The sequence below is a fragment of the Populus nigra genome, chromosome 15 (genome assembly GCF_951802175.1).
Source record: "Populus nigra chromosome 15, ddPopNigr1.1, whole genome shotgun sequence".
Lineage (NCBI taxonomy): Eukaryota > Viridiplantae > Streptophyta > Magnoliopsida > Malpighiales > Salicaceae > Populus > Populus nigra.
Genome location: NC_084866.1, coordinates 3677628 through 3702241, shown reverse-complemented (window position 1 = coordinate 3702241; position 24614 = coordinate 3677628). Strand labels below are relative to the sequence as shown.

The 24614-nt window shown below is 34.6% G+C and overlaps 2 protein-coding genes and 1 pseudogene across 3 annotated transcripts; 2 read left to right on the top strand and 1 right to left on the bottom strand.

Moving 5' to 3' along the window:
* The first annotated feature begins 750 nt into the window (after positions 1 to 750).
* Positions 751 to 4269, top strand: LOC133674881 (ultraviolet-B receptor UVR8). 2 transcript variants are annotated; one of them, XM_062096175.1, is made up of 5 exons: positions 751 to 925; positions 1030 to 1197; positions 2399 to 2434; positions 2534 to 2658; positions 2735 to 4269. In XM_062096175.1, exons 1-5 carry the CDS (start codon positions 850 to 852, stop codon positions 4013 to 4015), a joined length of 1686 nt encoding a protein of 561 aa, XP_061952159.1. In that variant the 5' UTR covers positions 751 to 849; the 3' UTR covers positions 4016 to 4269. The 2 variants fall into 2 exon arrangements, with proteins under 2 accessions (XP_061952159.1, XP_061952160.1); XM_062096176.1 differs by lacking the exon at positions 751 to 925 and having other exon boundaries at positions 1093 to 1197; positions 2553 to 2658.
* Positions 4270 to 11494: 7225 nt separating this feature from the next.
* Positions 11495 to 18257, top strand: LOC133674884 (nuclear pore complex protein NUP85-like). The gene is made up of 18 exons (XM_062096179.1): positions 11495 to 12050; positions 12138 to 12240; positions 12334 to 12444; positions 12549 to 12632; positions 13090 to 13161; positions 13279 to 13335; positions 14058 to 14177; positions 14301 to 14501; positions 14625 to 14735; positions 14838 to 14875; positions 15002 to 15158; positions 15931 to 16032; positions 16138 to 16194; positions 16424 to 16570; positions 16698 to 16768; positions 16882 to 16969; positions 17226 to 17282; positions 17621 to 18257. The coding sequence occupies exons 1-18, from the start codon at positions 11659 to 11661 to the stop codon at positions 17816 to 17818; spliced, it is 2166 nt and encodes a 721-aa protein (XP_061952163.1). The 5' UTR covers positions 11495 to 11658; the 3' UTR covers positions 17819 to 18257.
* A 331-nt stretch (positions 18258 to 18588) lies between these two features.
* On the bottom strand, positions 18589 to 24412 carry LOC133674886 (protein unc-13 homolog; annotated as a pseudogene).
* Between the last annotated feature and the right edge of the window lie 202 nt (positions 24413 to 24614).

Sequence of the window (24614 nt, the reverse complement as noted above, 5' to 3'; positions counted from 1 at the left end):
CCTGCGCCGTTTTCAAATCAGTCCTCCAGTTTTCAATTTCTTTAATTTGGCCCCGGATCAAATCCAATACAGCCCCTCTGATTTATGCGCCTTTTCCAAATTGGTCCCTGGTTTCAGATATTTATGTAATTAAGCCCCTGATTGGACCTAATAAATTCCTAAAAATTATAATATGGCCCCAGAACTTTAATTTCTTCTAATTAAAGCCCAAATTGACTTAAAAATCAATTTTTCTTGCAATCAAATCCTCTATAAATTGAAAAATAAAAATCCAATTAAGTCCGTAAACATCCAAATTTGGGCTTTTCTCCTCAAAATTCAAATTTTCCTTCTCAACAGGGCTCTCATCCTTCAAGAATATACTGTCAAAAAACAAATCTTTGTATTTTTAACCTCCTTGACCAATTTTCCGACCATTTTCTGAGCGCTTCTACCTCCTGTTATTTTTCTAACCTCCTTTGGCTTTTTATTTTTATTTTTTTTGTGGGGACCCAAAAATGGGTTACAACAAGTATGTTAAGTGAATATTATGATTTAGCAATGTTAAGGAAAATATCTTGAAGGTTAAAATATTTACTTATAAATTAACACTATTTAGTGGTTGAATAGAAAATTTTATTTATTTATTTATTTTATAATGTTTATTTTATACTGAAAAATAGAAAAAAAATTGTTTTTAGAAAAATATCATATTCAATAATCCAAATCTTAAGATAAACCGTATTTATAATAAAGAAAAGGAATTTAGTTATTACCATCGTCATCCATATAGACAGGAGGTAGCATTAGAGCCCAAGTAGCACCCGCAATCCCTTTCTCTCTCAGGCAATTATCATTTTACACTATAAAATGGAGGGCAATACAGCACTCTCTGGTAAAGTGGTCTCCGTCGCTACTGGTGAAGCTCACTCCCTTATTCTCACAGGTAATATATGTATGCATACATTGCAGATTCATTTCTTCATTTGTTACATTGATTTTGGGATGGTGAAAAATGTGATTTTTAATTGTGGGTTGGTCTAATTGTAGGAGATGGGCGTGTGTATTCATGGGGTAAAGGAATGTTTGGGCGACTTGGGACTGGTTCAGAAATGGATGAGCTTTTTCCTGTACAAGTAAAGTGCGAAACTTGTGTAGAAAAAAGACTCAACTTTGTGGGGGTTGCTGCTGGTGCTTATCATAGTCTTGCTCTTGCAGGTTGGTTTTATTAACTTTTTATTGATTTGATTCTTGATTTGTACTGGCTTGTTTTGTTTTGAGACATAAGAATATAGTGTGATGTTTTATTGGGTTTGGCTGTATATTTGAATGAGAATTGAAATGTGTAAATTTTATAAATTGATTGCTTATGAAGAATCTGCTTTGTTATAGTAGACATTTGATTATGTAGAAATGGTTGAAAACTTTGTCCGAATTTTAAACAGCATAAATGGTAGTTTAAGAACTTTTTGCCATTTGATTTTTTTCGTAGGGTTCTTTTGACATTAATATATCACATATCAAAATTATGTCCATGAGACTAGGGCAGGGCATATATCATAGTTTCGCTTTTGATTGTCAGTTTCTCACATTTTCCATAGGCTTTGTGCATTTTTCAGTTCTTGTGGAACCATGTGAAACTCCTAATACTTTGGGGATGGTTGAGGTTCTGTGAAAGATTTTTCCTTTTCTTCTGTGTCTTATTGCAAATTGCTGGATGATTTGAAGTTCAGTAGCTTTCTTGGGTGTATATGATAGTTCTTTCCGTACTATGATGTGAATAATAAACTTAAAGATCTGTTGCAAGAAAACGATTTACCATTTAGTTTGGATTCGGGTTGGATTGAGGTAGGGATTTGCATTAGTAAAGGAGGCAGGTGTTTAATTCTATGGTTTCTAGTTTAAGCAGACTAGCCCATTTGTAGCTTTTGTGCCTATCAACCTGTGCCCAAGGAAATGAGGCAGGTTGATCGAAGCTTGCCAATTTTAAATCGTGTCCCAAAGGATCGCTTCACTTCCTCCGTATTCCAAGGTATATGGATTATGGAGTGATATTCCTCTGCTGCTTACATGTGAAGTGATTACCAAAAAGCACATACCTGTAGTTAAATGAAAAAGTCAATATAAGCTAGTTAGCTATAGTGCTTACTTGTACTTATAAGCAATTTTTCTGTCAAGGTTACTTTTAAGCACTACACTCTAGGTTTGGATTTCTTTTGCTTATCCAAATTCACATCTTATATATATATATATATATATATTGTTTATTATTGTTATTTAGCTAAGTATTATATAACTGCTAGATGAAGTTTTGGGGTTATTATAGGCTAAGGCTACATTTTGACTGAAACAATTGTGAGTGTTAGATGTAAAGAGAAGTTTTGGCTGCTCTAATGCTTTGTTGTCCATGTAATGGCAGATGATGGATCGGTCTGGTGTTGGGGCTACAACATCTGTATCCTTTACAGCTAGTGTCCTTCAGTGTTAAATGCAATCCTGTTAACTTTGCGCTTGCTAATGCACTTTTTTTTGTGCAACCTTGACTGTCGTATGGATGGCCAACTTGGTGTTAGTGGAGAGAATTATTCAATGCCACACTTAATGGACCAGTTCCTTGAGTTGGGCTCCCTAGGTTCATTGATAGATCATTCAGAAACAAAGAGTGAAGGACCGCTAAAGGTATGGAATTCTTTGTATCACTATTTTGCATTTAAAAGTCTGGTTTGTAATTCTATTAATGTTGTCTCTACTGTAGATATGCTCTATCAAAGCTGGAGGAATGATGTCTCTAGCAATTGATGATCATGGTGCCCTTTGGATGTGGGGCAATTGCCCGCAACAAAGAAACAAAACTGGAAGTAGCATCTCTTTTGAGAGTAGTTTCATTCCGATTCCTGTTCGTGATTTCCATGGCCACTCTGTTGTGAAGGTGGCATGTGGAAGTGAACATGTTGTCGCCCTGGTTAGTGCTGGAGAAACATATAAAGGTGAGGATCTAGTATGCTACTCGTGGGGTAATAATAACCATGGCCAATTGGGTCTGGGAGATAGAGAGAGCAGAGTCCATCCTGAGATTGTTGAAATGTTTAACCAGGACTCTTCTTGGGATGTTTATGAGGTAGCATGTGGAGCATATCACACAGCTTTACTCACTCGCAAAAGGAGAACAATTGACCCATTAGAAAGTGTGTGTTGGACATTTGGCCTTGGGGATAACGGGCAGCTTGGGCATGGAACTACCCAAAGTGTGCTAAAACCTGAGCCTGTTAAAGAATTGCCAGGACAAGCCTACCTGATCTCTGTTGACTGTGGTTTATTTCACACTAGTGTTGTTTCGTCTGTGGGAGATGTTTGGTCATGGGGAATGGAAAAGGGTCTTGGCCTGTGCCCAGATGCTAGTTTTACTGGAACAGACGCAGGGGATGCTGCTTCTCCCCTGCTAATGTCAGGCTATGGAGTAGATGGGCCCATATTTCACAATCCAATTCAAGTTGCCTGTGGGGCTGCCCACACTGTTCTTGTTGCTAATGATGGATATAAGCTTTGGTCATGGGGCAGGGGTACGAGTGGTGTCCTTGGAAATGGTAAGACGATCAATTGTTTTGCTCCCAGTTTTATATTATGGCCTCCACTAACAGAGGATTTCAAGCAACCAGAACCGAAAACTGTTGGTGAGGAGAGCAATGGTTCCAAAGCAGTTGCAGAAACAGACAAAAGGTTGTCTTTGGCAATGGAAGAGATAGAGCTCCTTCAGTCAAAACTTTCTATAATGGAACAATATGGTGGCATGCTTCATGGATTGGTTTTTGGCAGACCTTTTACTTTCCAAGATATCCCAATCTCATTGCAGAATTCAGGTAATTTTGACATCGCAAAAGAATGGGAGAGCATGTTAGAATCGGCAGATCACAGTAAGCTTCGTAGATTGGAATTGTTCTACCGAGACATGCGTGCAACTATCAAAGACAAGATAATGAAGAGAAGGATTCAGGAGATTATAAAGGATTGTCTGCCTTCTTCAACTACAGCAAAGTAAGGCTATAAAAAATGCGATGCATTTCTTTCACAATTGAAGACTATCTTGATTGAGTCCAAAGATTTTCCTTGCTCCATCCTTAAAAATCCTTCAAAATTGGAACAGATTCTGTAGTTGATATAATTTCCTTCAGATAGAGGGAGGCAAGGTTGATTGTTGGAAAAGGTCTCCACTTTCAGTGTGATATAAATTTAAGATGTAACCTGTGGTTAAATAAATAAAAAAATAAAAAATCAACGTTCACTTTTCAGAAACGTTTCCAAATCCCTGCGATTCAATTTCAAATTCCAATTTTTTCTTCCAAATCCACATCCATTTCCTATTGACAACAAGAGTTTTATTTGTTTGGTCAGACATCAAAATTACACCCGAACTAGTTTTTGATTAATTTTACTCCCAAATCATTATTTCTCAATTATGACTTCTGTTAGAATCATTTAAAATCGTTAAATTATTCTAAAATGACATGGTTTATTATAAAATAAAAGTAGAATTTGGAAGAAATATGAATGAAGAATTTTAAAATAGATGAAAGTCTTTAATTGAGAATTTAGAATTGAAATGAAAAATTATTTAGTGGTCAAATTCATATTGTCCATGAAGGTTTTTTTTTTGTTGTTGTTGAGGTTTGTCCTATTTATTTCCATCATTCTAACAACCGTTTAGGATAATTGTGGATTTTACGTTATTTTATTCTATTTTTTTAATTTTTAAAATAGGGTTTAACTAAGCTGGTTAGTAGATTTGTTTAATATCATTTTTATATATTGAATGAAGTTGTTTTTTTAATTTTTATTCAAAAAAAATCTTAAATATGTTTGGTAAAAAATAAGGTGATCTGTTTTGTCAAATTCTAATTTATACTATTTTCTTTTTATAAAAACTCATTTAAGTTATTATTTTTATTGAATATACTTACTTTTAATAAAAAAAATTTAAGTTATGTTTCAAAATCAAAAGTTATTTTTCATAAATGAAACCAAAAAATAACTTAATATATTGACTCTTGTTTATATATATATATAACTAGTCAACAACAAAGTTATCATACCTATCTTATAGAATGATATGGAAAAGGCTTTGGTTGTTGGGTAAACTCATGTCAATCATTTTTGTTCAAATGACATTGCTTTGTTCTTTTAAAAATATAATTGGTGTTGATTTAGCCGTTTAGTTGGGTTAACGAGATTTCATCGGGTCATTGTCTTTTTTAGTTCCACTCATAACCAAGTCCTAATTAGGCTTTGACTTGCAAGTTTCTTGAATCAATTCATCCGGACGAATCATGTCGGGTTTAACTACTATGGAAAACAATAAAGGGGTTAGTTATAGATTTTCAAATATCAAAGATTTATGTTAGAACACTATTTAAAAACAAAAGGATTAAAAAAAATAATTTTTCAAATGAAAACTTACATTTAGCATCCTATAATTTGATCCAAAATGCGATTACCCATTATAGTTTTAGAAATTACCATTACATCTTGGTCAACTAAGCTTTTCAAATCTCATAAATTGACCATAATATTCTCATTTATATTAAATAAGAAATGACCAAAAATGACAAATCAAATCTATCTTTTTCTATAGTTTTAGCTTCGATCGACACTCTCTTCTCTCTCACTAACCCTAATTGATCCTGAGATTGAACCCTAACCTAATTGATGGATTTATCTTATACTAAATCTTTTAGATCATCGTTGATGGATTCTTCTTGCAATCGTTTCATTTAGAACTTAGCAACAAAGGTATTTTCCCAATTTATTTGTTGAATCATGACATCGTAAATCATTGATAATGTGTTATTTGTTTATTTAAAATTGTTAATTCAACTATTTAATAGATGTTGTACCCGGTGAAACTTATTTAATTAACAATTTGTCAATTTTAAAACTAGAACTTTAATTCTTAAAAATATCCTATATAATCAAATTTTTTTGTTAAAATCAAAAGTAATCAGAATATAAAACATGTTTGGGGTAGTGGGAAATCATGTACTATTGTTTATTCTTTACACCATTAAAAAACCCTAAATTATTGAAAATAGGAACCCAAATTATTTATATGCTGCATAAAACAAGTGTAATTCATGTTGAAACAATCTTTTGAACTTATTTTAAGCAATGTTGAACATAACTAATAAGGTTTTTTTTAGAAACCCTAAAAATAATTTTAAGGTTTAGGGTTTATGCTTTCCTATCTTTCTTTTTATATTGTTTGGCATATATGTTTAAGGATTTCAACTCATGTATATGGGATTAGTGTGGTTAATAGAAGGTGACATTTTTTATGGGTAGATAGATGCTTGTTTTAGTTTGTATTTAAAATGTGCATTTATCATGCTTGTTTGGGTATGTAAGGACTTTTAAGAACTTATTTCACACCATTGCACAATACAAAATGCAAGATGTGATTGCCCATCTTGGCAATTCTTTGTATGTCATAAGAAATTGTTGCTTTAACTATGTCTTAAATAAACATATTGTTTATATGTAAACAATTTTATGACATATATTTGTTAGGGTTTCAAATAACATATGACATATAAATATATTTGTTGATGATGCCTCGATGTATGATATATTGAGTATGTATAAATAAGAAAGGGATGAAGAAATTAACACACACACACATACACATATAGATGATGATAATGATGCTTCTTATTTAACCCCTAACAATTCCAAGGTGTTATTCAAGTAAACATAATGATGGCAAGCTACCTGGAATTAAGTATTTTATTGGATATGATGATGAAATTTAAAACAACAATAAAGTGAAATTAGTTATTGAGGAAAAAGATTTAGATTCAAGTAAAGATGATAATGATGTGTGTGCTGATTTCGGTGTTGTTAGTGGTGATGTAGGTGATGGTGTTGCTACTAGTGGTGTTGTAGGTGATGTATGAGTGGTGGTGGTGACGCTAATGGTATTATGGGTGTTGTTATAAGAGGTGATATGAGTGGTGGTGGTGGTGATGCTAGTTGTGTTATAGGAGGTGTTGTTAAATGCACATGATATAGATGGTGGTGGTGATATTAGTGGTAATATTGGAGGTGTTGTTAATGGTGTTGTTGGTTGTGATATTGTGAGAGTTGTTGTTAGTGGTATTGTTGATTTTGGTGTTATTGGTAATGTGGTCATTGGTGATGATTATTGATTCTGGTGTTATTTGCAATGTTGATCTTAGTTAGGCTATGAGTTCTTTGGGTGATGATATGGGTAGTAATAGTATTGAAGTTGGGACTTCTAATGGATATAATAAGGATGCTAATGATTAAATATGATGATGTTGAAAAGGATGATAAAGAATTAGAAGATGATGATTATATCCCTTCTGATAAGAAACGATATGAGTTTTTTTTTAATAAAGTTAATGATGATGATATTGAATGTTGTTATTGATCCAAGAGTAGTAATGAGTTTGGTGAGTAAAAAAGGGACAATTTAAGTAAGAGGAATAAAAAAAAAAGAACATGAATCGGATAGAAGGTTTTAGTGAGAAGAGATTTAAAGGTATAGTGAATGGATCTATAATTTTTGAAGAATGTCAACTTTTAAGTAATGTAAAATCACTTCAAAGATGTATTGCAAAAATATAAAGTGAAACGTGAATACCAACTGAAAAAGTATATTAATAAAAAAGAAAAAGTTATAGCAAGATATTTAGGGGATGGTTGTACTTGGATAATATATGTTTTTTTTTTTGTTCCTAGTACCAATACATTCATGATTAAGTCATTAAGAGAGAAGCATAGTTGCATTCGACCTACATGTATAGAGGCTGGTAATTCAAAATTAATGAAAAAAAAAGTTGTTGTCAATAATCAATACAGACCCAAACATTTTAAACGAAGCATTCAAAATAGTTTTGGAAGATCAATTTAGGATTAAACCACATAAAAAGAAAGTATGAAAAGCTAAGAGAAAGGCAAAAGAGTTGGTTAAAATAATTCATATTGATTATTTTAATAAACTCTGAACATATATCCAGTTGTTAAAGGAATATAATCCATGCTTCAATATTTTCTTATGTTTGACCCTAATTACAATTTGAATGAGAATTTACTATGGAGATTTGAGATGGCATATCTGTTTAAAAGTCATGAAAGATGGCTTTGTGAATGGATGTATGTAATTTATTAGGATAAATAGATGTCATTTGAATGGTCCATACAAATGAGTTTTATTATCGGTTATAAGTTTGAATGAAGATAATGGATTGTTTTTAGTGACATATGTTCTTGTTGAGTATGATAACAATGATACATGATGATGGATCTTATATGTACTATATGGATCCATCTAGCATAGTATACATCATAAGCCATATTTCATTATATTTGAAAGCAAAAGGTAACTTTTATTCTTAATAAACAAAATATCCATTGCATAATATGTTGTTTATCTAATTATTATAATTTTTTGTTCTTTCAAAGTCTTTCAGAAGCAATATTTGAGGTATTCTCAAATGCGACACTTAGATATTGTGCAAAGCATATCTATGCTAATCTAAAAAAGAAAGGATTTCATAGATTAGAAATCAACATTGGATTTGAGAGTGCTTACCAATTATACATAATTCTTAATTTTATTAGCTACATAAAGGATGTTGGGAAAGTTGATAATGAGAGTTTAAATTGGTTTGACAATACAATGAAGATTGATAATATCACCAATAATTTGGTAGTCCCTTAATAACTAAGAAAGGAAATATGGAAATTTGTTGATATTGTTATTGCTAGAAAAATAAGGTTATAGTTGATGGCTAGAATTTAGGATAGGTTTATTCATGTTGCTAGTTGGGAAACAAAGAGAACTTCATATATACAAGGAAGATGTTTGATAAGTGTTTTGAGAATGTAAAAAACATTAGAATGATCCGAGCTAATGCAAATGAAAATCAAATATATAAAGGTCAAGCTAGATTGTGTATTGATTTGGAGAAATGACATTGATTATGTGGTGAGATGATCAAGATTGAAATTCAAGGCAGACATGTAGTGCCTAGTGTGCATAACAAAAGAGTTTAGTTGGAAGATGTATGTTGTACCTATTACACTATAAAATATTAAATTATCTTTTAACTAAAATGTCCTTAATTATAATTTGAAAGAAATAGCAAAATTTAAAAAATATTAATAAAGTAGATAAATAATGTTAATTAAAATAAAACTAAAATTGACCAAAATTAAATAGTGAATTTAATAATTTTCATCTTTTAAAAAAATAATCATGTCAATTAATTTATATTATTTCTCCAATTCAATAAAATTTTAATTTATCTATTTTTTCCTCATAGTAATTATGGGTTTTGAGTAAAACATAGGGCTTATATAATATTTTTTTTAAACAAGATGTTTTTGTCATATCTTCAAATTTTTGAATAATCTACACAATTTCATAATATTGAAGGATCATTATAATTTACCCTATCTAATTTTTACTAAGTATAAGAATTAAGTTATATTTTACTAAAGAAATGCTTTAATTGAAATTGAAAGAAAAAAAATGAGAGGTAGAAATAAGGATGGTGATTGTACCACCTTTTACCCGAGTGTGAAGAAGTTTTACCTTCACAGAAATAGAGGTGGAAAATGTAAAAAAAAAAAAAACTAACTTATTCAGGTATGATGGTGGAAGTAGTATCCTCTAACTCTATTGATCTTCATATATGAATTTTTATGTATTTAAATAATTTATAATTTTACAAATAAATATCTAAAATAATTTGTGTATTTTTTCTAAAAATATATTATTAAATGTGTTCGATAAATATTAAATATTTTATTTTTATGGTCTATATATTTTATTTAATGAAATTAACTATGAAAAAGAAATATTAATTATTAGTAATAAATCATTAGTGAGTGGCTGAAATGGTAAAGTGGATGAGGGCCAAGATTTACCCTTTCTATATGGTCTCCAGCTCAACTCTCTCTACATAATAATATTGATAGCCATAGACCGCGGAGTGTAAGTCATGTTTCATAAGTGTTGTTCGGAGTGTAGGGATCTAATTTGGTGCGCACAAGTTGACCCGAGATATCCTATATAAACTATTAATAGTGATCGGTCTCTAACGATAATGAACTAGTCTCCGTACCTGCGTTTCACTACAGGGTTGAATAATTTTTTGAACAAAAAACAATGTTTAGGTACTAAAAATGAATAAAAAAGAACATGAAAAACCATTTATGACAAATATGTAAAAACGTTAATTAGAGCTAAGCCAACAGAAGACATCCCGTCAAACCCACAGTCTAAAATATGTGACTAGAATGAAACGATTAAAAATAAAAGGAATTATAAAGCTTTTTTTTTTTAAAAAAAATGTTAACTTTTTTAAACTCATGACTCAGTCATTAAACTTGAAGCACTCAATCTAGAAAAATCACGAAGTTTAATCCAAAAAAATTAAATATTAAAGAATGAAATCGAAGAAAAAAAATCATATAGAAGGAGTTTTTTTAAAAAATATAATCATTAAAAAAAATAAATCGTAAACTTGATTTGAAGGATTAGATTGGAAGCCATAAAAAAACTTTTTTAAGAGTGCAAAGAAAAAAAATTAAGAAATTAAAAGTAAAATGACCGAATTAAAATACCTTATATATACAAATTAAGAACCAAGGGTTAAATTAAAAAAACAAACAAAACTTCAACAAAAAAAAAGAGACTAAAAAACAACAATCAAAATTCAAAGGTTTGAATTTGAAATAACAAAACAAATAAGGACCGTAGTGTATTTACGAGGGTAGAAAAGAAAAATGAAGGAAGAAAAAAAAGAAAGGGTCGTTGGCGATACTAGATTTGGAGCATATGTGCCATCTATAATGGAAGAAGAGACGACAAAGAATAATCTGAGGTGATAAACGATCATTTTTGACAACTTGCACACTGCTTTTTAATAAGAAATTATTATTTTAATAGTAAATTATATGACTATCCTCAACTAAACTTACAATCAACAAAAAAATTGAGGTTAAGACCAAAATATCCTTGGCAACAAAGAATTAAATGTTTTAAATTCAAGGGTACATGCACAAATTCATTTGTGTATATAAAAAAAAATACTTACATACCCCTACCTGACACCATTTAATTCTTTTGCTCGTGAGGTATTTTGATTATTTTATTATTTATGAAAGCATTAGATAAAAATACTTTTAAACAAATTAGCAATAACTTATATACTATGTGAAAATATCAAAATATCTCTACTCTAAAGACATTTATTTTTTTGATGAAAAGAACAAAATAATCACGAGTGATGAATTAAAAAAATATATGAGGATAGATAAAGTGAATCTCTCATGTCTTTTAATATATTTGTTATATGGAATATTGAAAATTAATTATGATATTTTAGTGAAGGCGAAGGCACAGGCAGGGATCATTTAGGACTTTAGTCGATAAAATTTTTAGATGGTGGATCCAATTTATAGGTTTTCGTAATAAATTGAGGTTTCCCTTTCCCATAGAAAAACCACGGGTAGATAAAAACGCTGCGTTTATTACACATGAAGATGAAGCAAACCGATAAAATAAAATAACAGTCTCTCAGTCCTGCTTTCCTTCCAAAACCCCTCCAGAACCCTAGATCGTTACTCCTCCTTCATTTCCGTTACTCCTCCATCGAAATGCCTGACGTCGCAGCGGATTCTGCGGCTTCTGCCAGCGGCGGCGAGTTAGTCCCATTCGTGCCAGACACTGAAATCGCCGTGGTGTACCCGCTTCACCACGGCCTAAAACCTCCAATCTCTCGCGTCTCAATCTCCTGGGCCCGAGGAAACAATCTCCGCGTGTCATTATTCCGTAACCCGCCTTCCAATTCCGACTCCGACGGAGAAATTGGGGGAAAAGTTGTGGAGGTAAATCTCGACAGCGGAGCTGCCGACGTCAGAGAACCAGCGCAGTGGAGGCGCATTGCCTACGGCTCTGTTACGCCCTTCGCGCTCCTTCAAAGTCGCAAGAATTCAGCTTCAATTTTATCTAAATTACAATCAAGTCCCTCTCCATTTCACCTTGACTGGCAAGTTTTGAATTGTTGTTTTTAAAGTATTTATGTTTATTTATTGAATTATTTTTAGTACAAAATGAGATAAATTATTTTCTTTAGGTGGGAGTATGTAATGGAGTATAGCAAGGACATAAAAGAACTACTTGGGAATCCGAAGTCAAATTCTAATCCTTTAATTGAAGATCCTAAAGAAGTTTTAAAGGTGAAATTTCCTTGGCTCAATTGTTATTTATTTATTTATTTAGAGTTTAGAGTTAGTGGTTGATTGTTTAATTAAGTGAATCATTTTGTGTAGAAAGGTGAGGAACCAACGAGCTTAAAGGCAGCATGGGAGCTGATGGAAATGTTTTATGCAGACAAATTATGTCAGAGTTGGTTGCCAGAACGCCTTGTCGATTGGTTGGCTGTAATGATCATTTATGCTTTCTATCTTGTGTGATTTTTTGGGGGTTGTGTTTGATCGAACCCTTTTGTTAATTCTGCTGTTCTTATTCTTGCTGGTCTTGCCAGGATTATGATTGCCTGTTATCAGGTGACCAGCCAGCTGTTCATTCAAAACTTGTGGAGTTTCAAGGGACACTAGTTACCTTACAGGTTTGATTATGTTATGGATTTGTTTTTTCAAGTTCTATTAAACAGTTTGATTTTTTTCTTTGCTTAGCTAAGTTTCTAATAAATTTGTGAGCGTAAATGTTAAACTTATGCTCTCATATGATCTGAAATTGATTTTGCAATATCATGATTGGGAAAGGCAATATTGCTAAATGTAATCCTGTTAGTGCATAAAGTTTTATCTTTATTGGGTTGTCCAAGAATGGAGCTTGAGTCTATTTCTGTCTACTATCTATGGGAATGCTGGATGTTTGGCAAGCCTCTCCAGCTTAAAATGTTGAAATGAGATGAAATTTGGTTGCATATGTTCAATTGAATCAATTCTTAGATTGGACTTTTGTGCAACTTATTTGACATTTATTATATCCAGGGTCAAAACCTATGTGAACTCACTTTTTTCTCTTGTGAATATCGGATCTTATACGATTGCTTTATGCAGGTCATTGAAGATGATCCTAAATATTGGGAGGTGATATCATCTGCACTAGCAGTTGGTTGGCTAGAGATTGTGGTAAAGTGGTCTTGAGTCCAGTCTTTCCTGTAGTATGTTGAGTGGTATAGTTCCTCTTATAGGCAATGAAATGATGACAAATGTGTTAATGCAGGACTTAATGTTTTTTTCTTGCAGGTGAAACTTTTGCGCTTCCATGGATCTTATCAGCTGGATCAGATTGGCTTTAGAGAGGTTGGTAAGAATTTAATGATGATTGATTGAATATGTACACACCGTTTGAAAATTATTCTTAAATTTCATTTTCTGCAAACTTTTTATGCCTTTAGATTGTCACCTTGAGAAGGATGCTATTTTTAGTGACTGTTTTTGCTTGCCTGGCCAAGTATTGGTTGGTCTGTAAATGTCAATTGACATTAAAATCTTAACTGTTCATTTAATATAAACCTCTTTGCTTGAGAGCATCTTTATTTGACATATGTGGAGTTTATGTCTGTCCATAAACATGTAATAACCATACATTTGATGATTGAGCTGATATATTACAATTTGAGGATTGGGGGTGTTTGGCAATGAGGTTGAACCTGCTTTTCATCAAAATTTGAAATTTTTTTTTGCTTCAAATTAATTTTTTTTAGTGTTTTTGGATCGTTTTGATATACTGATGTTAAAAATAAATTTTAAAAAAATAAAAAATAATTTTTTAATGTATTTCCAAGTGAAAAACACTTTGAAAAACAACCTCAACCACACTTCCAAACACCCTCATACAATGTTTTGTCCTTGATTTATTTTTAACCAACCAACATAAGTTGTTTGGGTTTCATTTTTAGGTTGAGTTTTGTGCTTCTTGATTCATTATGTGAATCTTTATCAAAATGAAGATTCCTTGGTATCCATGCATCTGTTTTCACAGTTGCATTTTAAGTCCTGTGTGTTTTTCTGTTATTGAGCAGACAGAGAATGGGCTAGTTGAGACTGTAGCTGTTCTAATTTCAATGATGCCACGCATGCGTCCAGAATTAAAAAATGGAAAATTAGGTGAATGCTTTAAAGCCAAACCTGATTTTATGAAGGTACTTGTGCATTTTAGTATTATATTTGAATCTTTCTTTCTTCTTTTCTTATATATGTGTGTGTATATATATATATATTAATTATTTTCACAACCATGTTGCTTAATATCTTTTATTTTCTAGGCATGGGAGAAATGGCGAGAACAAATAACTAAGCTGGATTCCAGTGCATTCTGGGTTCTATGCGATCACCGTCAAACCAGGGAGGGCTTGAAAAATCTGATCCAGATCATGCTGGGAAACACCGAGATTCTCTGCACTGCAACATCCCATTGGATAGAGTTGTATATATCTCACTTCCTGTTCATAAGGCCATTCACTGTTGTAAGTGCATATTTACTATTCTTTAAGTTTATCGAATTATTTGTCTCTTAATCCTATGCTGCTGATGATTTTTTTATCTTTTTGCAAGATTTGAGATTCCATTTAATTCTTTTCTTGGGTCAGGGGTTTGAAAGCATGTACAACCTAGCTCAGAAATGCGTTAAGATGAAACCAATGTCTAGTCCACATAAGCTGCTGCGGCTAATAATTGGAATTATTGGGGAAAATACTGAGGTGAGCTATTTGGATCTGAAACTGCTAGGTTGTATTGTCCATTGTTTTACTCCCTTTTGTTCTTTTTTCTTATAAACTCTTTGAGTTTTCAAACATTTGCAGGTTGTATTGGCTGAATGCTCAAGAGGGTTTGGTCCTTGGTGAGTTTTATTAATTTTCTCTCTATCCTTATTTTGGTTCAACATGTAGAAGCTTATTTTATTGTCTTTTAAGAAAACTTCTACCAAACAACCCTTTTAAACTATATTTTGATGACTTTTCAACAGGATGGTGACTCATGCCATAGAGTTATTGACTGCTAGGAGTGACCAATCAGATATTCTTTTACACAAGGAGCGTGATGACATAGGGGGAATAAGTATGGAAGAGCTCCATCGTCTTGTCTATGCTCAAGTTCTAACTTCTCACTTCTTGACTTGGCAAGTAAGTGCAAACTGCTTGAATCATGGCATGCTAATTAAATCCATTGTAATAATGACAGATTATGCTAGAAGGTTAGTTTTAATATAAGTAGTAGATCAGTACATAATATTTCATACTTGAGATCCTCGAATCCAAGCTAACTTGTGTAATGAATACGGAATGTACAGTATATTTGAATATATACAAAAGTAGGATTTAAGGAGAAGGATATGCAATTTAGTACACAATTGGAACTGAACTCAAGAATAAATCATTCACAAATTTGAATTCCTGTAGAAGAGGCAGAATTGTATCTAAACAGTGGTATAACTTTGACATCTAGCACGGGCTGTCATGAAGGAGCTCCAACACAATCTATTTTGATGCAAAAGTAGCCTGACCTGTTTGGATAAAAAGAAACTCGAATGTCCTTTCATTTATCCTTATGCTAGGAGATGTTTAATTTCAATTTACTTTCTATTACCTCATTGCATTTAGAAATTCAGTTTCAGTAAAAGCGAATACTAAATTCTGCCTGTTCTTGGAGAGAGCCAACCCAATTACTTTGGGATTCAACCTTAAAGTTCCTGGTTGTGTACTTTTCAAGGTATAAGGTTCTTGAATATGAAGTGTGGATGTTGATATTCTATCTGTTCTATTGCTTATTTTTAGGCACTTTTTTGTCTTATTTTTGTCCTTATTGACTGCCCCTTTTTGTGTAATTACCTTGGCAGTAATTTACCCGTTCCTATTTTGTCAAGTATTTCTTAATTCAATTCTCTTCTGCCTGCAGATTGCTCCTGTTTACTTGACATCATGTATGAGGCAAGGAATGAGTTTGTTGGAGGTTTTATTACACAGGCAGCCTGCCCAACACAATCAATTGTTGCTTAAGGTAATTGGTTCATCTTGAAGTGTCATCCCTGTGTCAATTTTTTGGATGCATTTATAGTTGATGTTTAAATCTTTGATTGATAGACATTTATCTGTCTGCCTGCAGAATTTAGAAATTTGCCGTTTGTATGAACTCGACCATGTTAGCTCAAACATTATGAAGGTATATGAAATCTTAAAACACATCCTCAACTTTATTTATGTATGAATACACCAAAATTCTTGTATCTTTGAGATCACTGAATTCTCTGCCTGTAGCTTTTGTTTATAGTGAAACTTAAACACGTTATATTGTATACACGCAGAAGTCTTTTAGTGCCAGATTCTCCTGAGTATTGCAAGACTTTAGGTACATGGGCATTTATACTAACAAATTTAATAATTGTGTATAGATTGCTGGAGTGTACCACTGGAAGCATGGTAGGAAAGGTTTGGGAGTTTTCTGGCTTCAGCAAGCTCGGGATGAATTTCTCCTTAACAAGATTGCCCAGCAGTTGTTTGATTCTGTTGGAAAGTCAATCTCTGGTGAAAGCTTCAAGGTGGTTGTCATTGCAATCATTGATTTGATCAGCCAGCCAATGCTAAATTACTTGAGCTATAATAATAATAATAATAATAATAATAATAACCTTGGTAAATTTTTTTTCATATTGTTTGTCTATACAGCAATGGGAGGGTTTAATTGAATTGTTGGGTTCGGAATCAAAGCCTGCTGGGAGTCTTGGGTTTCTGCACAAGTATAAGTTTTCTCTAATTCAGCAGTGATCATAATCCTCCCTTTACTTCTTCATTTCCATTTCTTTTTTTCTTTTCATTTTCAATCTTGGTTCTAAAACTAGATGTGTCACAGGTATAGGGATTTCAAGAAATTGCTACAGCAGGTTTGTGATAGGAAAACTCCAGATGCTGCTCAGCATGCCGCTAACTTGCTCATGTTGGTATGTTTAATCAACAAACTTTCTATCCTATTGATGTGGCATCAGTCAATACAATCTACAAATTCTAAAGACCCTGGATCTTGTAATGTAGTGCACTTGATGAAATATGAAGTGGTTGCACAAGCAGCAATAGGCTGTGATTTTGCAGTACACGCATTGCTATCTCGGATCTCCTGTTTGGATGGAGTTTTTTTTTAAATAATATATATGTTGCAAGGTTTGGTATTTTATTAGTTTCTGTTTTGTGAATGTGCAGCTTATGAAGAACCCTTCTACTCCTCAACGTGTCTGGCTGCCTCTTCTTTATGATTCTGTAAGCTTTCTCTCCTTTCCTCCCTCAAACATTAAATAATATCTGAGATAGCAAAGAGTGCAGTGTATTGTAGAAGTTTATTATGTGCATGCCTTGGAATTTCCATATTTTGCAACTGGTCTGGATTTTTTAAAATGTAAATTGCCAGATTACATTTTTTTGCAGGTTTTTGATTTTGAGCAGGCTAACCATATTTAATTTATCTCAATTTCTTGTTGAGTTTGAGATTTTGTTTGATATATTTTAACAGTAGGTTTTCGTGTTACAGAATGTGCATATGATTAATTGAGAATTCATGCATGCCCGACTAATTGCTAGTTGATGATTCTTTATTGCAGTTGACACTGCTTAGCTGGCAAGGGCGACCTTTGCTAAATGTCTCCCAAACAAACCTTTTGTTGAATAAACTGCAAGAATTGTCCATGGCAAGCCTGCGACCAGGCATTGTTGCCACTGACTCGCCAGCGGAGGCATTAGACTCTGTTAGGCTAGCCCTTGCTACAAATCTTGGGCGTGCCATCTTAGAAGAACAGTGATGCTTTGTTTTTGACATTCATGAAGATGTTAATGCACAGTACGTTTTGCTACCTTATCTATTTTCCTTGTGACCAAGCATTCAAGCCAAATGATCACCCATCATTTCAAAGGAATGTTGATGGTGGATTTGGAATTCGGCACATGCTTGTGTAACACGTTTGTTTAAGGTTTTGCATAGCCAATGTTTCACAAGAGAAACCACCACTCTTTCTAGAAGTTTTACTTTGAGAAGGCTGCAGACATCGAACTTCACATCTCTTTGCAGAATTACATTAAAAGTCTCTGGTTAGCAGAAAAGGAGGTGCCCAGATGCTAACACATCTCTGCTATTGAAGTTTTCATCTGAGTTGTATCGATGATGGGTTGCCATGGAGAAGTTTCAACTATTGTTGTATAATGGTATGCTTAAAGAAATGCAAATGACCTAAGTTTGAACTTGATCGATTCCTCAACTACTAGAGGATTCGTTTCCGATGTAATCTTGATCCTTCCGTCACACTCGAGTGATGCACTACTCTGTCTGAACAAGCATTTGCGTGCCCTCATGCTCAGCATTACCGCATTCCAAGGTTTTTTTTGTAAAAAAGAAAAACCTTCCAAGCACTGAATTGGAATATTTTGTGCAGAAAATAGGTTGGGGGACTTGACGGCTTGCCAATTGGAGTGGCAAGGAAAGATGGAGGGAGTGTTGAGTTAAAGATGAGATATAGGAAATAAATGCTGTTGGAGAAGGAGAGATAAGAGAGGGAGAACAAACAGGAGCAGGGAAACAAATCAACCAATGCCTTTATACTAACAAAAGAATACAAGCACTACAATCAACATAATGAAGCTATACCAGGACTGCACCGTTTAATAAAGAACTGCTACTCGCTAACATTGAATTTATCGAGAAAAGAAGAAGAACCTCGGAAAGGTCAAAAGAAAAAAATGCAGCAGAGAATAGACAAAAAAAGATAAAATTGTAGGGCTGAAGAAATCTGGTGAGCTATAGTCAAATAAATAGTCCTGGATCTTCTACCATTTTGGCCACCATGCAAGCTTGGCAAGACTCATCCCCTATCAATTTTTCTTCACTCTGGACTGCTGATCCTGGTAAAGAGCGACTGGAATTAACTGACAGAGTACCATACAAGTTCACTGCAACTTCCCAAGGCAGTCCTACTTGTCCGAGCATGCCATAGGGAGAATTTTGTTCGGGTCATCTTCGCCTAAGACAAGTTAAACCACAGGACAAGGCCTGCTTAGTTACCATGTACATCACTTCAGTGTGTTACAGTTTCTTGGGTAAATTGTAGTTCTTCTTGAGAAACTTTGATGCTGCTTCATCATTCCGGTAACACAACACACGGAGAAGCGAGTTTGGGTCAGTAGGATTCCACTGTCCTGAAGTTGGAGGTAATGGAAGTTTAGACCTGGCAGAAGAGCCATATGTCTCCAAGGTTACACGTCTGTAACGCTCAACTAGACTCTCTGTATCTGTTTTGAGAAGGGGAAGGATACTTATGACTCTGGTTGAAAACTTGTCTATCAAATCGGCGGGCAGGCCATCCCCATTGGCCCAAAATAGATCTTTAAGGGAATTGAAATCATCCTCTATTATCTGAGAGTCCTGGAGCGTGAAAGCACGAGAAGGGCCTCCCGCAAGCAAAACAAACAGGAATCCATCAAAGGAAGCTCTCATTATGTCAGTAACAATTCGTGTCCGAACTCTTTCATGTATTGTGTTTGAAATGATCAGCAAATTCCGCTCAAGCTCCTGGGTAAAGGGTTCAATCCTAGAAGATGATGGCTCTCCAACATACAAACCATCCCACAAAACATGACTCAAGTCATGGAAAATGATTTTGTAAGCAACAGCCTCACTTAGTTGTTGAACTCCTTCTATACAAGCAGCTGGTGTTAGTTCAAACTTTTTTGCCAAACCATTTGTAAAGTCTTCTGCATGAGCAGATTCTGAGTTCCTCAAATGGGTTATTATTCTCTTCTCTAATACATCCAACTCTGATCGGATTCTGTGCAAAGTATTTATACGAACATAGAGCTGGGGCACCCCAAAGGAATTATCCCCGTTCATTGTCACAACCTGTGAATTTCTCTTCTGAGTGTTTGGTAACTTATCTTTCTTCTTCCACGCAAACTTTGATCCTGCAGTACATCTGGTCAATGCTGGCATATTTGGAACATATGTATTTCGTGATCCTACAAATCAGACCGATTGACTGCAGTTGTTAGAAACTCAAGAAACTGAAGCCATGGACATATTTGAGCTTTGCAAACATTTACCACAGCCAGATTTTGCCTTGGTTGCATAATACTGAAGGCATCTGTCAAGACCAGCCATCAAGTCAGGTAGCAGTGCTGGATGCATTGGTATTGGCAGCTGAAATTAGGCATCCAAAGTTTCATCAATAATCCGCAAAACTTCAACGGCAGATGGAGCGTATCCTTCTTGATTTGCCTGCGGGTTCCAGACCTACACAAGCTGGTTAGGTCATGGAAAGGTAATAACAGATCATATGAAAAATACATCAAGAAAAGAATGGACAGTCAAAACTGACAGGTACTGGGGAGAAAATTCAACAGATGAGTGCATATGTTAGCATGGAAGGTTAAAAAATGCTTGCACAAATCTATCACAAGTTTGCAAACTATCATAAATGTCATTACAGAACCACTTTGATGGGCAGACTATCCAATTAAACATAATATCTCATTGCCAACATTCAACTCTAGCCTCCTCGATGTGTGTCTCCTTCAAAGGTTAGCTTTTTTACAAGCCAAGATTGCAATAGCATAATGGATTAACTTTCAAGAAAGTCTTGTAACATTGTGACATAATCAATAGTAAGTGAAACATGTCAATGTTGACATAGTTGACACCAAATTCAATAGAATAAATCTGCAAGGTTGTGCAGTGGTGGATTTAATGATGGAAAAATCAATACAGAAACAGCAGTACAAACAAGTTAACAAGTACCTCTTGTTGCAAATTCCTGTCAACCCATTCCTTAATTCTGTCTAGTCTTGCTTTGATCCATCCTTTCACCAGATTGGCAATTGCAACTTCAGCTTCATAAGGAGGCATTTCACGGATTATTGCCTTCCCACCATCATCACTGTCCACTGAATCTTCTACAGCAATCTGCACCAGATCTTTCTCCAGTTTATCTGCGGCTCTAAGCACTTGCACGGCATCTGGTGTTAATTCCACTATACTAGATATGAATTGTTTTATCTCATTTCCATAGCAAGCATGAAGAGTGGCCACAGCAACACCAGCCGAGAAAGGATGCCATCTTTTCAGTATTGGACTAAACACTTGCTTCTCGTTAACTGCCAACTCACCAACATCCTTTGCAAGGATGGCAAGAATAGGAAGAGGGTTTGGCTGGTTTTTGGATGCTCTCCGGCTAGAGTCTGCTTTCTCCATTCTCTAATTTTATGCCAAATAAAACAGTCATCTAGCCAGCCAAGAGAACTGATATAAACATAGATGCATCTGTCCATCTCTCTCAATGCAATTATAGTGTTCATGGAAGCAGCTCATGAAAATAAAAAATTTACTTGGAGGCTAGCTTTTGTTTATGAGATCACACTTAATTTGATCTTAAACTATGCTCATCACAGGTAGCACTAAGTTGACCTCTTGACAGCTATCTTAACCCAATTTGAATAGCCAATATAAAGACATATTGCATATGCTCATCTTGAAATAAATGGAAAATATAAAGCCACCAAAAGAAATCTTTTTTGAAATTTATATAAAGATATATAGCAGACATTTGAATTTTATTTATTTATTTATTTATTTATTTTTAAGGAAAAGGAAGCCTTTATTCCATTCTTTATGCTAAGTAGTCACACACATTAAGATATTGACCAAGCATTGGGGAAAGAAAAAGAAATAAAAAAAAAGAGCAGATCTTCAAAGAAAAGCGATGTAACAAGTTCCTCAATCCTTCATAAGCTCTCTAACTATTATAAGGTGCTGACCAAGTACACAACACTTCAGCACTGCATTCTGAATCCCATTCCTAAAGGTTCATGCAGTGTAGAGATAGCAAGTGCCCTCATACTATAAATGAGAGCAAGGTCATTGAGAATTAAGGCTCTCATGTCTCATGTCTATCGAATAGGTTGCAAAGACTTACTTGAGCAAAAGCAGTGCGTAGTGATGATCTGATGTAAGTTTCAATCCTGGTACGAGCCACATCTACTTCACTTTTTCTCTTTCTGCGATACTCATTAGATATATCCTCAACCAAAATCTTGGCTGCCAACACCCCCAGAGAAACAATTCCCTGCATGGTCTCGGCATTCCCCCTGTCAAAAGTGTCATGATAAGCGAGGAGTCTTTTCTCTGCCCATCCCAATATTGAACTCAAAATCTTGGAGCATTGCGGATCCTTTGTTGTCTTTGCATCTTTTGCAACTTCTGCTAGCTGACCATCAGCTGCATCAAGCAGATCCGTTTCTACTTGGCCAGTTGCAACAAAACGGTGAAATAAAACCCATGTTAAGCAAAGATTGTGGAGCATTTGATTCATTCCAAGGATTGTCCAAGTCTTCTTTATGTGTTCCATCAGTTCATCAATTTCATCAATTATAGATGTTTCGTCATTAACATCAAAGCAGGCTTGTAAAAGCATTTCATAGAGTCGAAGATTCAATGGAATCCCATCAGCCCAGTGGCATATCTCTGAGAGAGACCCATCAGATCTACTTGCTAGTGACATAACAGCACTGCGAAGCACTTGCATGGACTCGTTATTCTTTCCAGTCTCTATAGGCCTATCCATAGCTCCATGGAGAATTTGCTGCAGCCGCTGTGAGGTAGGATTTGACTTATCAAGTGGCACATGGGGATGCAAAAGAAGTCCAGCCTCAAGAACTTTCATGGTTCTCTTCTGCCACATTTCATATTCTTGTTGATCAGTAAAATCCAAAAGCTTGAGCTGTTGCAGTAGCTCTAGTGGAAGAACAATCGACTCAATTCGCCTTCCAACCTGTAACAAGCACATTAATAGACATTAATAGGGCTCCATAATAGCCATGAATATGCGTGTAGTCAAATGCTATCTCAGCTAAACAAACTACAAAAAGGCTCAACATACCAGCATGATACAAAGCGGTCATCAAATGCATTACAATCCACGAGTACATGGTAATTAGTAAAATGATAGCTCATTTTAACAACAAAATATATATAAACACCATAAGCAAAGGAAACCACACTTGGATAAACTTCCAAGACTGCTCAATAATTCATATCAATCAAACTATTAAATTCAGACAAACAACACAAAGTTAAGAAATTCTACACTGAAAATCCCATTATGGCACATTGACAATTAAAAAATCCTAGAGCTACAAATTTTCAGAAACTTATATTTCTGTAGGGAAAAAAAAGAATCACCATAAAACTACATTACTAATTTTCATTTGATTAACCATAATTTAGAGCTTAAAGTTTTCCTTTACGACACCAGCAATCATGATCGACACTAATTATCCAACAAAACATCGAGCTTTACCAGATTAAAAAAATTCAACAGAATACAGGAAAAATAATATAAATAAAAAACCCCAAAAAAAAACAAACTTTCTTTAAAAAAAACCTACCAAACAGGGGGGGAAAACTGGACGGTAAGTCACGGGGCATGGTCAACAACAGCATTGCTTCTGTCTGCTTAGTCAAGTCCCGCATTAATCGATTATTTCTGAAATTAAACTAAAAAAGAAAAAAAAAACAAATTGAATAAAATCTAACCTGACCGGCAGCAATCCTCAACAAAGCCCTTCTAATCCTAGAATCCACAGTCTCACTGACCCGCATTTGAGCCCGCAACAACTCACCAACGGTCAAACCTGTTAGAGAATAATATAAATCATATCTTGGGACCTCACCTAATAGCTTAAGCTTTTGGGTTGAGATGGTTCTTTGACATGGTATCAGAACCTTGATGACCAAGTGGTCACGAGTTCGAATCTCACCATCCCCATTTATTTGATAAAAATTAAGCACAAAGTAAAGTGGGTCTGTACAAGTTTCAAGTCCAAAGGGCTTTCACTTGAGGGGGTGTGTTAGAGAATAATATAAATCATATCCTGGAACTTCACCTAATAGCTTAAGCTTTTGGATTGAGATGGTTCTTTGACAAAACCTCTCCTTATCTTCCCCTGACCCGACCCCGGACTCTTCTTAGAACCCGAACCTGGAGACTTCAGCCCCAAAGCTTTCTTCATTTTGCTAGCAGCAGCAGAGGTGAGTGAGCATTGCAAAGCAGGCGAGTTAGGGGAGTGAGTCGAGTGGTTGGTAGGTGAGTCAGAATTGGAGTTGGGAATGTAAGTTAAGGGCTTGCCGGAGGAAGTACGACAAACGACAACGAAGATCTCGTAAGCAGTGGACCGGAGGTCGGAATCGGAGAGTTAGGTGCCGAGTTGGCCTAGTGGGGAGTCGAGATCAGTAGTGGTGATAGTGGGTTTAGAAAGCATTATGGATAATGGCGGTGGCTTAAGCGGTGGTGGGATGGAATCTCTCTTAGAGTGGCCAAACGAGAGCTCTCTAAAGAGAGAAGCCATTTTCTTGTAATTTCTCTAGAGAGAGAGGCTCTCGAGAAAGGAGGGAAGCGTGTGTACCTGTGTATATATATAAAATGAGAAAAGTGAAAGGATTTGTTTTTTTATTATTTGGATTTTAGGAAAAAGTGTTTTTTTGTTGGACTGAAACGGTGCAGTGTTTACAGCATAGCTACTACAGTGGGAGTGGGCCAACTTGTCTTTAATGGTTAA

What these genes read in the sequence shown, in the direction of transcription:
- LOC133674881 (XM_062096175.1), top strand. Translation starts at nt 850, where the DNA reads ATGGAGGGCAATACAGCACTCTCTGGTAAAGTGGTCTCCGTCGCTACT. An exon ending in TCATAGTCTTGCTCTTGCAG is followed by an intron (nt 1,198 to 2,398) that starts GTTGGTTTTATT and finishes ATGTAATGGCAG; the next exon opens with ATGATGGATCGGTCTGGTGT. An exon ending in GTGTTGGGGCTACAACATCT is followed by an intron (nt 2,435 to 2,533) that starts GTATCCTTTACA and finishes ACTGTCGTATGG; the next exon opens with ATGGCCAACTTGGTGTTAGT.
- LOC133674884 (XM_062096179.1), top strand. Translation starts at nt 11,659, where the DNA reads ATGCCTGACGTCGCAGCGGATTCTGCGGCTTCTGCCAGCGGCGGCGAG. An exon ending in TCTCCATTTCACCTTGACTG is followed by an intron (nt 12,051 to 12,137) that starts GCAAGTTTTGAA and finishes TATTTTCTTTAG; the next exon opens with GTGGGAGTATGTAATGGAGT. An exon ending in TGCCTCTTCTTTATGATTCT is followed by an intron (nt 17,283 to 17,620) that starts GTAAGCTTTCTC and finishes TCTTTATTGCAG; the next exon opens with TTGACACTGCTTAGCTGGCA.